The sequence below is a fragment of the Rana temporaria genome, chromosome 1 (genome assembly GCF_905171775.1).
Source record: "Rana temporaria chromosome 1, aRanTem1.1, whole genome shotgun sequence".
NCBI classification, from domain to species: domain Eukaryota; kingdom Metazoa; phylum Chordata; class Amphibia; order Anura; family Ranidae; genus Rana; species Rana temporaria.
Window position 1 is genome coordinate 592,970,613 of NC_053489.1, and position 16,358 is coordinate 592,986,970.

The 16,358-nt window shown below is 43.7% G+C and overlaps 1 protein-coding gene across 2 annotated transcripts in view; it reads left to right on the forward strand.

Moving 5' to 3' along the window:
- Positions 1 to 16,358, forward strand: part of ARAP2 (ArfGAP with RhoGAP domain, ankyrin repeat and PH domain 2) — a 481,396-nt gene that overhangs the window by 441,986 nt on the left and 23,052 nt on the right. For both annotated transcript variants that reach the window (XM_040335148.1, XM_040335150.1), the window contains exon 31: positions 2,001 to 2,064. In XM_040335148.1, coding sequence (XP_040191082.1) covers positions 2,001 to 2,064 — 64 coding nt within the window. The remainder of the gene's footprint in view (positions 1 to 2,000; positions 2,065 to 16,358) is intronic.

A 16,358-nucleotide genomic window follows, 5' to 3' on the forward strand; every position in this document is an offset into this window, starting at 1 on the left:
CTTTCCATTATTTTGAACAGGTGATTTGATCAGTTTCACTGCCTTAGTAATCACCACAGTCGTTTCATCTAAAGGAAATCCTGAAAACATGACCTGTTGGTGTGCCTTGAGGACTGGAGTTGAAAAACACTGAATTAGTGCATGTATTGTCTCATGTTTCACTACAAACCTGTAGTTTGATCTGCTATTCAGAAATTAAACACAGATGAACATTTAGAAGATGGACACAACCCTGCCTCTCCCTGTCCATACAGCTCTGTATGGAGTTTCACTTGGACAGAAATTGTTAGAAACTGAGCAGCAGTTAAGCACTTGAGCTCTGGAAGGTTTTGCCCCCTTCAGAGGCGTTAATAGAACCATCAAGTCTCCGTGCAAGAAACCATGGAGCGCCCCCCTGACTACCCCTTCCATCTGAGCCCCAGGCTTTTTTTAGTTCTGGGAGGGCATCCTCTCAGAGACCTGCCTCCCATGTCCCCCTGGGGCACGCATATAACCGCCTCTGTGACTACGGTGTCCTTTGGACACAGCTGATCACAGATCCCGATATAGGGCCAAACACAGCGATCCTTTATCATATGATCAGCTGATCACATGTAAACAGACTTGCAGTCCTTTTTTCCCTGTGTGAGAGAAGGAGAGCCAATAATCGGCAAGATTGTCAATACATTGTTTGTACTGATAATCAGGGCACTGATCATCAGTGCCCTGATAATCAGTGCAGCCCTATCAGTGCTCATCAATGCCACCTATCAGTGCCCATTTGTACCGTCTATCATTGCTGCCTATCAGTGCCACCTATCAGTGCTCATCAATGCCACCGATCAGTGCCCATCAGTGCAGCCCATCAGTGCTGCCCATCAGTGCAGCCTATCAGTGCCTCCTCAGCAGGACTCTGAGCTGAGAGTGTCTCTCTCATAAAGCATAAAGCCTGCACGGACAGTTTCCCTTCCCTATTCCCGATCTGCTCCTTCTCCTGCCCCTCTCCTCCTGTGTGTGCACCGTGGGAAGTGTGGAGCCCAGCAGCAGATCAGCTCTCTCCTCTCTCATCTGTGTGAGGGAGGGGGAACTGTCAGAGCCCTGTGACCAACAACCCTGCTGGGGCCCCTTGACAATAGTGGAACACCAGACCCCAGTCGCAAGTGTCCCCCTCATCACCTCTTCAAGTAACCCCCTTCGTGACCAGGCCGTTTTGTACTATTTAGCACTGCGCTATTTTAAGTGGAAATTGCACAGTCATGCAACGCTGTACCCAAATACATTTGTTTTTTCTTTATACAAATAGAGCTTCTTTTGGTGGTATTTGATCACCACTGTTTTTTTTTTCTTTCGTAAAAATAATTCCCAGTATCCAAATAAGTGTATATTAATTGGTTTGTACAGTATAGAAGTTAATGTGTCTACGAACTATGGGATACATACTTGATTTTTCTCTTATACTACTAATGGCAGTGATCAGCGACTTATAGTGGGACTGACATCACCAGTGACACTAATAGTGACCATAGATTATCACTGTACAAATGACACTGGCTGGGAAGGGGTTAGCATCTCTGGGTAATCAAGGGATTATGTGTGTGGCTAATAAATGTTAATGTTTGCATTATGTGCTGCTTTTTACTAAAAACAATTTGTTCCTTCTCCCTGTACCCAGAAGAGGCCACCGATGTACAGGTACGTCATTGTGCCTGTAGGAGCAGCCTGTCCACAGTCCAATACGGGCAGGCAGTCCTAAAGAGGTTAAAATAGCAAAAGAAATAAAAGCAAGAAAAAGGAGGATTTTATGAATAAAGATTTTATTAAGGTTAAATGGGAAACAAATTGTAATAAAATAAATCTCTCTAAAGGTTTGGCACAGCCATAGATAATAAATACAAATGACCCACTTCTCTTTTTGTGTGTAAGTTTGTTATATAATGGTGGATTGGTAACATGTTAAAATCTACATTTCTAAACTGATAATAATAACATGGTATTTAACAGGATTTTTTTTTTATTTTTAGGCATCTCTGTTGTGATACACAGGAGGCACAAATGGAATGGATGATTAGTATTCTCAATGCACAGGTACAGTGATGGCAGCCAGATCAATGCATAAACATATTTCAGTGATTTTAAAGAAACACATTTTTCTTTTTTCAAAATATTATATCAGCCATAAACCTGTTATTAAAGAAACACAAATCAAATTGCTGGGCATGTTTTATGATTTGGACATTAAAGCATCATGCATAACATTTGGGTAGAATTCAATCATGACCAATAAATCATCTCCAGTCTGATGAATACTAATTAAGTATTCATTCGAAGATACAGAAATTGAAATTCCAAGTAGGGATATTTTAACACTGGATTAGAGTATAAGTATGCATTTAAATATTTTTTTTCCTATAAGTTTTTTTTTTTCTGTAAATTTTAATGAAAATAATCGTATGCACATTTCTTTTAAATGTAATATTTTTTATCTTAACATTCAAAGGTTTATAGGTTTCCCAGGCACACATCAATTAAAATTTACTATGGGAATCACACCTGCATTTTTATGATGTACTTCATAAAAGATTTAATGGCACCATTTACAGCATTTTGCAGACAATGTTATATACTTTATTTTATAATCAGTATACTGCAAGTATTTTAGCTATTTAGCTAATTTTTAATAAAATAATTTGCATTTCATTTAGTTATTTTGGAAACTATACTGCTAATATCTTTTATACGTTTTTATTAAAATGCATCTGTACTATTGCTATAAATATAGTATTATGCCCTGTACACACGATCGGTTCACCAGATGAAAACGGATCAATGGGTTTTTTTTTATCAGATATCCGATGAAGCTGACGTTCATCAGTCTTGCCTACACACCATCGGTTAAAAAATCCGATCGTGTCCAACGCGGTGACGTAATATACAACGATGTGCTGAGAAAAATGAAGTTCAATGCTTCCAAGCATGCGTCGACTTGATTCTGAGCATGCATGGATTTTTGATGGATTGCCCCACAGACAATCGTTTTTTTCTATCGTTTTTTTAACCATAAGAAAAATTTAAAGCAGGTTCTATTTTTTTTTACGGATGGGAAAAAAACGATGGGGCCCACACACGAACCGATCGTGTGTACAGGGCATTAGTCTCACTTGAAAACAGCGATTATAACAGGAGCATCAGCAGCTGAGAGTAAAATAAAAATAATATTAAATAAAAATAGTAATCATAATATTAGCAGCAGCATATTATCACTCACAGATTGGGGGAGGGGGGTTACTGAAATGAGAGCACACAGACAGGGCTGCTGTTAAAAATAACAGGGCCCCATCCAGCCTACCTACAGCCCCCCGGTCAAAAGTGACTGAAAACATTCTGTAGATTCAGATTCAGTCCCTTTCTCTGCCATCTCAGCTGCACAGATAAATGATTATGAAATATTTGAGGCTTCCTGCTCATTCACAAACTGAAACATAGTAATTACAATTTTCTATGCTTCAGTGATGAATGGACAAAGGAGCGATTGGTACCGATCGCTCACTGTGTTCGTTCAGAAAAAGAAGGAGCCAGAAAATGACATATTTTCGTACCACTTCCCTTGCTCTCCACCCTGAAACCCATCCCCCTGTGTGCCCGCAGAAGCTTCTGGCTGGAGAGGAGAGGAGGGAAGTCGGAATCGTTGAAGGGGAAAGGGGCACACAGGGGGGCCCCGACAACAGATGGAAGTGGCACATGTGCTAGTACCAATGCCCCAGGGAGAAAAGGATCGGTGTCTGCAATGAGACAGTACAGCTAGCCCTCCTGCTCAGAAGGTACCTGGGCCTCCCTTTTGAACTGATGGGACCCAGGCCCAGTACAGGAAAGCCGACTACTGCATTATCAGCGGCCCTGCACACAGAATCTGGTGCAGCTGTGCATAGTTACCAAACAGCTAGGTTTGTTTGTCAAAGCTTAATTGAACAAGCTGACGTTAGAAATTGATTGGTTACTATTAGGGATGAGCCGAACACCCCTCAGTTCGGTTCGCAGCAGAACATGTGAACAGGCAAAAAGTTTGTTCGAACACACAAACACCGTTAAAGTCTATGGGACACAAACGTAAAAAATTGAAAGTGATAATTTTAAAGGCTAATATGCAAGTTATTGCCATTGGGGACCCGGGTCCTGCCCTAGAAGACATGTATCAGTGATTTTAATAATGTTTAAAGTGAAACAATAAAAATGAAATATTCCTTTAAATAATGTGCCTGGGGGGGGGGGGGGGTGACTATAGTATGCCTGTAAAGTGGCATAGTTTTCCCGTGTTTAGAACAGTCCCGCAGCAAAATGACATTTCTAAAGGAAAAAAAAAGTCATTTAAAACTGCTAGCGGCTGTAATGTATTGTCGGGTAGATGAAAATCATTGAGAAAAACGTCATTGGTGAATCCCCCCCCCCCCAGTCTATTACTAGGTCCTTTGGGTCTGGTATGGATATTAAGGCGTGGGGCCCCCAGGCCCTACAGTATATACTCTGAACAGCAGGATGAGTTCTGCAACCATACCCTTGTAATGTGGATCAAGAATGGTTGCCAGTCAGTAATGATCCCTCTCCTTGATACCCTGAATCCCAGGGTAATTTCGCAGGCTTTGCAGAATCAGGGAGGCCATGCAGCGTAAGTTTGCAGAGGCATTCGATTGTGAGTCCTCTGGCTCACTAAGGATCACATGATTCGCAACTACCTCCTCCCAGCCACATACAACTCCATGGGTTTCTGGGGACTGAAAACGATCCCTTGAAGACTGCTGCTGAGTGTTATCCTCCATGTCCATGCTGACACAATCCTCCTCCTCCTCCTCCTCTTCTTCCTGTGTATTTGAGGAGCCCGCAGGAATACTATCTGGGCCTTGAGAGGTAAGGAAGTCCTCATCTTCCTCCTGCTATTCTGCCTCAAGTGCCCTGTCCATTATTCCACGAAGCATGTGCTCCAACAGGAAGACAAGAGGGACAGTATCACTGATGCATGCATTGTCACTGCTCACCATCCTTGTGGTCTCCTTAAATGGTGACAGGACAGTGCATGCATCCTTGATCAGTAGCCACTGCCATGGCGAAAAAAAAGCCAAGCTCCCCTGACCCTGTCCTGGTGCCAAACTCACACAGGTACTCATTGATGGCCCTCTGCTGTGTGTGAAGCCGCTGCAGCATTGCCAACGTTGAGTTCCACCTAGTGGGCATGTCACAAATGAGGCAGTTGTTTGGCAGGTTACATTCCCTTTGAATGTCAGCCAACCGAGTGCTGGCATTATATGACCGGTGGAAATGACCACAGACTTTCCTGGCCTGCCTCAGGAGATCCTGTAAGCCTGGGTACCTGCTCAAGAACCGCTGCACCACCAAATTCAGGACGTGAGCCAAACAGGGCACATGGGTCAAGAGTCCCTGTTGGAGGGCAGAGATGAGGTTGGTGCCATTGTCGCATACAACCATTCCTGGCAGAAGCTGGCATGGCGTCAACCACCTCTGAGCCTGCCCCTGCAGAGCTTACAGAATCTCTGCCTCAGTGTGGTTCCTGTCCCCTAAGCAGACCAACTCAAGTGCTTGCGTAGCCCCTTGAATGCCTACGGAGCACGATTGGTCCAAGGGACAAATCTGCAGAGGAAGAAGCCATAGAAGAAGAAAAAGATGAGGGGTAGTGGAGAGAGCTGTGGAAGAATCACAACTAGCATTTTGGAGGCGTGGTGGCGGAACAAGCTCCAACAATATTGAATCCTGTCCTGCATCCTTCCCTGCTGCCAGCAGAGTTACCCAGTGCACTGTGAAAGAAAGGTAACATCCCTGTTAATGCCTGCTGGACCATGAGTCAGTGGTAATATGCACCTTACTGCTGACCGCCCTGTCCATCAAGGCCAAGACATTGCCTTCCACTTGCCGGTAGAGAGCCGGAATGGCCTTCCGTAAAAAAAATGGCGTTTGTAAACCTGCCACAGAGGTACTGCACATTCCACAAATTCACGAAAGGGGGCAGAGTCTACCAGCTGAAAAGGCAACAGTTGCAGTGCTAACAATTTTGCCAAGCTAGCATTCAGACGCTGAGCATGCGGATGGCTGGGACCGAATTTCTTTCTACGGTTTAGCAACTGGGGTAGGGAAATTTGCCTGCTAAAACTGGATAGTGGTGTACTGCTAGCAGATTGGCCTCAAGTGCTTGGAAAACCTATTGTTGTACCTTCATTCCTTTCAGTGCAGGTGTCTTTGAGGACTGGAGGTATAGTGAGGTTAGAGATCTCAGATGAGGAGCAAGGAGAAGTCCGCCTTGTTCTTTGATGTGGGTCTTTCAAGTGCTGTTGCCAACGGACTGCATGGGAGGTCATCATATGTTTGGTCAAGCATGTAGTGCCCAAGGGCTGCTGTTTTGGCCACGCTTGATCCAATACAGACATAGGTTGCAAACAGCAATGGAGCGCTCTGCTGCGCACGTGTCAAAAAAGGCCCACACCAAAGAACTTCTCGAAATAAGCAGGGAGTCAGCAGCGCCCTGCACCTGCTTAGTTCTGTGGTGTAATGCAATAGGGTGCCCCCTGGAGGGCATCCTGCCTCGTTGGAGATGTGCCTCCTCCTCCTCTCTTCTATCAGGCACCCAAGTAGAGTCAGTGAGCTCATCATCCCCTCCCTGCTCGTCACTGGAGCAAACTTGGCAGTATGCTGCAGCTGGCGGAACATGACTGCCATTTTCTTGTCCTTCTTGGGCACCCCCTCTCTGTAGGCTCATGTTACTCCCTTCCTCAACCTGGGTACCATTATCGGAGCCTTCAAATCACTGCGCATCCTCCAGCACCATGTACCCGACACTGTGACCGAATAGTTCGAGGGACTCCTCCGTGCTTGATGGTGGGGCTAGGGAAGGAGTGACTGTTGACAAGGAGCCGATGGAAGAGGCTGCTTTGGCAGCTGCATTGGCAGGCAAACTACTCTGAGCCTGGGTGACAGAGGATGAGGAGGATGAGGACGGCTTTGTTATCCACTCCACCAACTCTTCTGCATGTTGTGGCTCAATAACACGACCAGCAGCAGAATGAAATGTCCTTATTTCTTCTTCTCAGAATAAATAAGGACATTTAAAAGCAAAATCGAAGGATGGGGGTAAGTGAAGGAGGACTGCACTAAGGTAAAGGAAGCTATTTAGGGAAAAAAAATTGTACCTTTACAACCCCTTTAAGTTTGGTCTACATAAGCAGTTGAACCGCTCCTGAGCTCTAAGTGAAACTGGCTCAGCAGGACCCCACAGGAAAATCCAGAGAGGTTATCCTCAATTAAAAAAAAAAGAAAGAGGCTGGATAGTGCATTATCGCTAGTTTAAAAATGTATATAGAAAACATAACATAAGGGTACTCACATATTTTAGGTGCTCCCAGCACACCAAACTATACAAGCATAGGATTCCTCTCCAAATGACTTCCAAACTTGTATGTATCAGCAGCTTGTACAAACAATAATGCACTAGCGATAATGCACTATCCAGCCTCTGTATGAAAGAGGATGTCTTTGATCTCTGTGCATCGCCTGAGGCCAGTCACTGCACTGGGTATATGCACAGAAAAATAAAAATCGGGCATGAAGCATTTTTTCTGACACGGTGCAACAGTGCGCTAGGATGCTTTGTGATGTGCTGCAATGGAGCAGTGTTGTCTAAATGCTTTGGGGTGCAAATCAAAATAAATATTGTACATTCATAAATATATGTAACATGCACTGCTATAAGGCACTGCACTACAAAAGTGCACTGTGGTCCTTAGATATTTGTCCATGAACCTTTTAACCACTTAAGCTCTGGGAAGGTTTACCCCCCTTCATGACCAGGCCATTTTTTGTGAAATGGCATTGCGTTACTTTAAAGCGGAGGTTCGCGCAAAAAAATAAATAATTAACATTACATTCAGCCAAGTTGTCCTAATGACAATCGGCTGTTTTTTTTTATTTTATCCCTGTACATACCGTATTTTCACCGCCGCTTCTGGGTATGTCTTCTGCGGGACTGGGCGCTCCTAATTGATTGACAGGCTTCCGACCGTCGTATACTGCGCGTCATGAGTTGCCGAAAGAAGCCGAACATCGGTGTGCAGGCGCCATATAGAGCCGACTCGCAGTCCGACTTCTTTCGGCTACTCATGACGCGCTGTATGCGACGGTCGGAAGCCTGTCAATCAATTAGGAATGCCCAGTCCCGCAGAAGACATACCCGGAAGCGGCGGTGAAAATACGGTATGTACTGGGATAAAATAAAAAAAAAACAGGCGATTGTCATTAGGACAACTCGGCTGAATGTAATGTTAAAACATTTTTATGGGGTGAACCCCCGCTTTAACTGACAATTGCGCGGTCATGCAACGCTGTACCCAAATACATTTTTCCCACAAATAGAGCTTTCTTTTGGTAGTATTTTTTTACCTCTGCGGTTTTTATTTTTTGCGCTATAAAAAAAAAAAAAAAGACTGACAATTTTGAGAAAAAAATATATATATTTTATTTTCTGCTATAAAACATACCCAAACAAATTTCTTCATAAATTTAGGCCAATATGTATTCTGCTACATATTTTTGGTAAAAAAAAAGACTCCAATATATATCATATATGATTGGTTTGCACAAAAGATATAGGGTCTACAAACTATGGGATAGATTTATGGATTTTTTTACTAGTTATGGCGGTGATCAATGATTTTTAGTGGGACTGCTACAAATCTGACACTGACGCTTTTTGGGAAACACTGACACCAATACATCAGTGCTAAAAAAAAATCACTGTCACTGTACTAAAGACATTGGCAGGGAAGGGGGTTAACAACAGGGGCGATCAAAGGTTTAACTGTGTTCCCTGTAAGGCCTTGTACACACGGTCGGACCAAACCGATGTGACTGGTCCGTCGGACCGTTTTCATTGGTTCACCTCTGAAGTGGCCGTACGGCCTGATATGCGTACACACCGTCAGTCCAAAATCCGATCGGGTCAGAATGCGGTGACGTCAAACACACAACATGCTGAATAAAACTAATACTTCCAAGCATGCGTCGACTTGATTCTGAGAATGCGCGGGTTTTGAACCGATGCTTTTCTGTACTAACCATCGGTTTGGTCCGATCGGACAGCAGTCCATCGGTTCGGTTTTGAAGCATGTTTTAAAATTTTGGACAGAAGGAAAACAGACCGATGGCCTATACACACGGTCAGTTTGGTCCGATGAAACTGAACTTCGGTTCATTCTCATCGGTTCCGTCCGACCGTGTGTACGGGGCCTGAGTGTTTTCTAATTGTGCGGGGGGTGAATTTACTGTGAAAAGACAGAGATCAGTGTTCTTGCTTAGCATAAACACAAGATCTGTCTTCCCTTCTCAAATAATGGTGATCTGCCTTGTTTACACAGGCAGACCGTCGTTCTGCTGCTTTCCAGAACAATCGGCAGGTCCTGGCTGACATTGGGTCCGCCGGACTCACTGATTGGCTCCCGCTGTGTCCAGTCGCTGGTGGCGCGTTCGTGCCCCAAACCTGGAAGTGTCAGATCATACAAGGTACATGATATGGCACAGTATATCTGCGTGGGCTGGTCGCTAAGTGGTTAAAAATCTGGATTTGCATCAATCTGTATGTAAGCCCTTAAAATAATCCTGTAACTACTCCTTAATGAATTTCTTAGAAAACTTTTGCCACAAGGGAGTATTCAGCTTCTTCATATTTCACTGCACAGGCAAAACTCATGGACTGCCAGATTTTGATATATAATTCTTCCAAAGCAAAAAAAATGGGTGCTCACTGCTCAGTTGTAAGTTTTATTTTTGACAAGGCATAGACAGAAGAACAACAACAATCAAGGACCTTAACTTTTTTTACACTAGATGTGCTTACTCATAAGCACCTTAAAGGTTGCTCAGAGACTTGAGAAGGTCTTTATTAGTAAAAAATGCTAGCGTAAAACACATTAAAGGGGTTGTAAAGGTTCTTTTTTATGTTATAAATAGGTTCCTTTAAGCTAGTGCATTGTTGGTTCACTTACCTTTTCCTTTCGATTTCCCTTTTAAATGTTTTTTTCTTTGTCTGATTTTCTCACTTTCTGTTTCTCAGTAAGCTTGCCCCCATCATCCGAGCCGTTCTCGCTGGGGGTTAGTCAGCCAGAACAGCTTACTGAGGAGGAACAGACAAAGAAAACAAAGACAATTTTTTTTTAGAAGGGAAATCGAAGGAAAAGGTAAGTGAACCAACAATGCACTAGCTTAAAGGAACCTATTTAGAAAATAAAAAACAAACCATTACAACCCCTTTAAGGTCTTTGTTTTTTGTCATTCTGTCTATGCCTTCTTAAAGGGGTTGTAAAGGTAAAACATGTTTTCCCTAAATTGCTTCCTTAAAGCGGGGGTTCACCCAAAAATCAACTTTCTGCAGTTAGATCCAGCATACTGCTGACATCTGCAGTATGCTGGTCTTTTTTTTTTTTTTTTGTACTTATCGTTTTAGCCGGGTTTCTTATCTGGCTCCGAGCGGTGATTACTTCCTGGTATAGGCGTTCCCGAAGGCAAGCGTAGTTGATTGACGGGCTTGGATAGCGTGTCACGGCTTCCGAAAATAGCCGAAGTGACGCTCGGCAATTTACGGCGCCTGCGCAGTCAGCTCTACACGGCAGGCGCAGGCGCCGTATAGCGCCGTAAACAGCCGAGTGTCACCTCGGCTATTTTCAGAAGGCGTGACGCGCTATCTAAGCCCATCAATCAACTACGCTTGTCTTCGGGAACGCCTACTCCCCGCAGAAATCCCCGCTCGGAGCCAGATAAGAAACCCGGCTAAAACGATAAGTGCAAAAAAAAAAGACCAGCATACTGCAGATGTCAGCAGTATGCTGGATCTAATTGCAGAAAGTTGATTTTTGGGTGAACCTCCGCTTTAACCTTAGTGCAGTCCTCCTTCACTTACCTCATCCTTCGATTTTGCTTTTAAATGTCCTTATTTCTCCTGAGAAATCCTCACTTCCTGTTCTTCTGTCTGTAAGTAAACACAGTAATGCGACACTTTCTCCCTGGTGTGGAGAAACCCTCTTGTGGGGGGAGAGGGCGAGCAGGAGTGTCAGGACACCCACTAATACACAGCTCCTTTCTCTATTTGCAAATTAGATATCACCCTGACCCTCCTGCTTGCCCCCTCAAGAGGCTTTCTCCACACCAGGGAGAAAGCCTTGCATTACTGTGTGGAGTTACAGACAGAAGAACAGAAAGTGAGGATTTCTCAGAAGAAATAACAACATTTAAAAGCAAAATCGAAGGATGAGGTAAGTGAAGGAGGACTGCACTAGGGTAAAGGAAGCTATTTTTCTTTCCAACCCCTTTAAGGGCATTATATAGTTTAAAATGTTTTTGTTTTAACTAAGTGTTATTGTAGTTATATTCCCTATGTTGTTTGTCATACCTTGTAATGATGGCTCATGTTGTGGCTGCAGTTTGCAGCTTCATGGCAGATCAGTTCCCCTATGTTAATGTATTATTCCACTTAGTTTGTCTCTAGAATAGGGCAACTTCTTGTTCTGGGTCACAGTGTTCAGTGCTTGCCTTACCATTTCCTCTGTGTTGCATCACAAATGTGTGAGTGCTAATGATATGAAACATATGCACTTTCTCTGATCATGACACAGCATAATCTATAAGTGTTAACCATTTGCCTCTGGTGCACTGAATGGTGCTGCAGTAGTGCAGTAAAACATTATGGCTGAACATATATCCAGCTTGACACATATTGAGGTTTGTCATTTTCCTCTGGTACACTGGATGGCGCTGTAGTAGTAGAGTCAAATATTAAGGCTGAACACAGACCCATCTTGACACAAGATTCAATTTGGGACTTGCCTGAATACTATTGCCTGTCCTGTGGTGTCTTGATCCTCCCTGTGGACCCCTGTGCTCTAAATAACACGGTGACAGCATGCATCCTGAGCCCTTGATGATGTCACATATGATGAAATGCACAGGGCGGAGCTAGAATGTACAATGTAACTACGTATGCACAAAGCACTTGTGGCCATTTTGGAGATTTGAATTTGGAGTCCTTGCCTAGTGTATCCTGTATGCTCTGTTTACATTTGATCTTGTAAGTGCAATGGCTTAATACATTTTTTTTAATGCATACACAGATATTTACTATGGCGGGCATTTTTTTAATCTTTTGCTGTATGATGTCCGGTGTGATCGTGCAATACTTTTGATAACGAGTGTCCTTGCTTGTTGCTTGACAAGCGGTAGTCCATGAGACATCTATTGTATGGTTGCCGGTTGGAATATTGATCATTGCAGGGCTATGAGAGGTCCATTACTTATTAAACTGTATGTTTGACCACTGTGTATTAGCGGTCATATATTTCTGGTAAGCTCCTGCCTGTTGCACCTGGTAGGCGTGGTCTATAATAGACTTACCCCTGGTGACGGCTTTCTAAGCCGAAATGTGTCGGGTCCAGCTTCACAGCATCCCATACTGCTTTTATAACTCTTATGTGATCACTTTTTATCCGTTTAATTTTTGTTATATGAAATTTTAACAAAAACCTGTCACGGTTTATTTATGACTTGCACCATCTGGAGCACTCTTTTTTTTCTCTTTTTTTCTTTTTTCCGTTGTCCTGCGAGCCTGTTGGAATTTTTCTATTTTGCATTCTGCACTGGAGGGTCCATTCGTCCGGTTCATGTTGAGTGTGACACCCATTCCATCAGGGTGATTGGAGGATATATCACCATCCAGGGAGCCGTTGGTTGCAGTGATCCAGGTCTGTCGGGACCACTAAGCGCATGAGACTTACTGTTATATAATAGCTGAGTCCACACCCCATGGTAAGAGTACCTCAATATACTTACATCTATTATTGGATGCCTTGGTGATCTCTTCAGGCAACGAGATATCTCACATTATATGTCAATCATTGGAAAGTCATTTTTTCTTTGTGAGGAAGTATTTCACGCAACAGTTTGTGTGATTGTTCTTTTAATCCGGCATCATATTTGTGTGGTGCATGGTCTTCATATGTACTGGTTTCACTTGTTTAGTTGCAATTCAAAGTGGGTTCTTTGAATTTATGTCACTATAATTATTGTGCACAACATACTTTTAGCGCCGCACTATTGTTCTTTATAATAGACTTCCTTGAGATCTGGAGGTTTTTGAGCTTTTCCTGGTTGCATTGCTATACTGAACTTTTGAGAGACTGTTTTCCTGTCACTGTGACTATATCCATCCTTATATTTCTGGGACAGATATTTAATCTAGTGAATTCCTGAGGATTTTATCTTCATTCATCTACAGGAATTGTATGCACATCCATATCCAGCTAATCCATTTTTTTGTTTTATTTTGTTATAAGACTATATGCATGTAGCACTACCCCCGGAGGAGCTGCTGGTTGTTTTCGGTGGCACATTTACCTTGTGGCTCTTCCGAATTCCTAGGGGTGAATGGTGCATATAGCAGTAGTAAAGAAATGTACGCAACAAGTGCCTTTTCTGTGCTCTTTATTACCCAGCCGGGTAAAAACAAATAAACTTGTGGTGAGGAAAGTTGAATGAAGAAAGGAGAATAGCAAATTTAGGCGTAGCAATAGGGAAACAGTCCTGTTCCCAAGTGTAACACTTCTCTGCACCACTCCTGCGTGAGTGGGAATAGCGTACCTGGACAGGCCTCTCTCACTGACCTGGCAGCCAGAGTATCGCTCGATCCTTTTAAGAAAAGTCTCTGCCACAGACCCTCCTTAGAATGAACGTCAGGGAGACACCTCTGCCACAGGCCCTCTCTGATTGCAGTTACAGAGGCAATCCTCCTTAGGTGAATTACACCTGGATCTCCTTCTTAACGTCGCCCAGGTACCGACTGCTAGGTGATCAATCCTTCAGTGTCCGGCTACCTTGATCCCTGGTGGTTTGTCGAAATCCTATTGGACCGCCAGCCTCTCATTGGCACTCCTCAGACGCTTGGGATCGTCAGAGTTGGGAACCCAGTAGATCACTGGGTCCCCGTCGCTGCTTAAATGTTCCGGACCAACATGGTCCCGGAACCAGGAACACTGCGTGGCACGCATGCCCCGGCCAGGTAGGCCATAACGCTGGGGCGCCGTGATGTGGGTGCCACACTGGACGAAGAAGACCCAGAACCAATGGCGTCTCTCCCATAAATACTCTCCCACAGCATGCACAGCGAGACTCAACCCTCCTGATTGGCTGCTGGGAAAGAGCACCCAAACCTTGACTCCACTGCTGCCATCTACTGCACTGGGGTGGGAAGAACACCCCAGTTCAACAGAATGAGCCCACAGCACAGGTAAGCTGAGACAGAGACCCTGTTTTGAACATAACAATTTGGATCAGAGTGTAACTACACTCTGATCCCCCTCTAAATTTAAATCGAACATTTAAAGTAACCAGTCACTACATGAACATATAGGGGCAGATTCACGTACAATTGCATGGGCGCAGCGTATGTGAGATACGCTACGCCGCTGTAACTTACTTTTCAAAGCTTTGAATCCAGAAAGAATTTGCGCCGTAAGTTACAGCGGCGTAGTGTATCTCTCGTGGCGTAACGGCGCGTAATTCAAATTGGCGAGTAGGGGGCGTGTTTCATTTAAATGAAGCGCATCCCCGCGCCGTCCCTAAATTTCCCGCCGTGCATTGCGCTAAATGACGTCGCAAGGACATCATTGTTTTGACGTGGACGTAAATTACAACCAGCCCCATTCACGGGCGACTTACGCAAACAAAAAAAAATATTTTCAAATTCGACGCGGGAACGACAGCCATACTTAACATTGCGTACGCCACCAAATTGCAGCTTTAACTAAACGCCGAAAAAAGCCGAACGGAAACGACGTAAAAGAATGCTACGGCCGCTCGTACGTTCGTGGATCGTCGGAAATAGCTAATTTGACGCGGATTACGACGGGAACGCCACCCAGCGGACGCCGAAGAATTGCATCTACGATCCGAAGGCGTACGAAGACGTACGCCTGTCGGATCTAACCCAGATGCCGTTGTATCTAGTTTTGAGGATTCAAAACAAAGATACGACGCAGGAAATTTGAAAGTACGCTGGCGTATCAGTAGATACGCCGGCGTACTACCTTTGTGGATCTGCCCCATAATGTATGTATTCATATTTTATTGAGATCTGTGCACTTATTTTGGCTTTCTGAGTATTCATTGCAGAATTTTTCATTTCAATGTTTTCATTGTGCAGTAATAATGTACAAACAGTTTTATGAGAAGCACAATGCTTAGTACAGACGTTAATATGTGTAAGCATATAAACGATATTGACCTTAACAGGATTGGTTCATTAACAGTAATTCTCTTACAAATAGGTGTGCTTTAACTTAAGTGCACAAGTTATGAAACAAGGGGGTTTGGTGTTTTTCCAGAGTTTGGTTTTGTTGCGTCTGGCTGCAAGTACGATATGAGTAATTACTCTTCTGTAGGTATACGGTAGGGATTCTATAGTTAAGTTTAATAGGATCAGATCGGGTGTAGGTAATATGTTCATCTTGGTAACTTGTGAAATAAGTGAGAAGACCTTATGCCAGTATTGTGCTATTTGTGGACAATCCCATAAGGTGTGTAGTATTGTACCGGTCGACCCACAGTTCCTCCAGCATGTAGGAGATGTTTGTTTGTCAAATTTTGTGATAATGTCTGGTATAAGATACCTTCTTTGTACAAGGTTTTGTGTGAGTTCCCACATTGCCGTGCATTTTGTGGCTTGATATATGGACAGTAGTGCTCTATACCATTGTCTGTCTGTGTATTTTTTACTTAAGTCTCGTTCCCATTGGTTGAGATCTATAGATTATTGGAAGTGCATTTTTTCTTGGATTAAATTGTAGAAGATGGAGATTCCGTTCTTCCCTGGGGAGCTGGGTAGGTAATAAGCTAAAGCTTTAGTGGGAATGGAGAGCCAGAATTGTGGGTTGTTTTTAAGGCAGTGAGCTTTTTGTATATATTGAAAATAGGCACCTGGGCCTAGTTTTAGGTCTGAGATGAGAAGATGGAAGAGTTTGATGTGGCCATCTTGGGTTAAGTCTGATAAAAGAATGGAGTTGTATTTGGACCATTTGTGGTTAGTTAGGTCGGGGATGAGCAGTTTAAGGGTCTGTAAGGGTATGTTGAGAGGAGCCATATGTGTGAATTTGCACCATATTTGGACCGCTTGAAGAATGTTTTGCGGAAGGTTGAGGGGGATCTTTGTTTTAGGATGAACGCTATAGAGCCATGTTATCAGGTTTTTGCCTGGGATGGTTTGCATTCTATTTCTCCCCAATGAGTGGAGGCCTGTGGTAGGAACCACTCTTTTATCTGGCCTAGTATGCCTGCTGTGTAATAGTCTT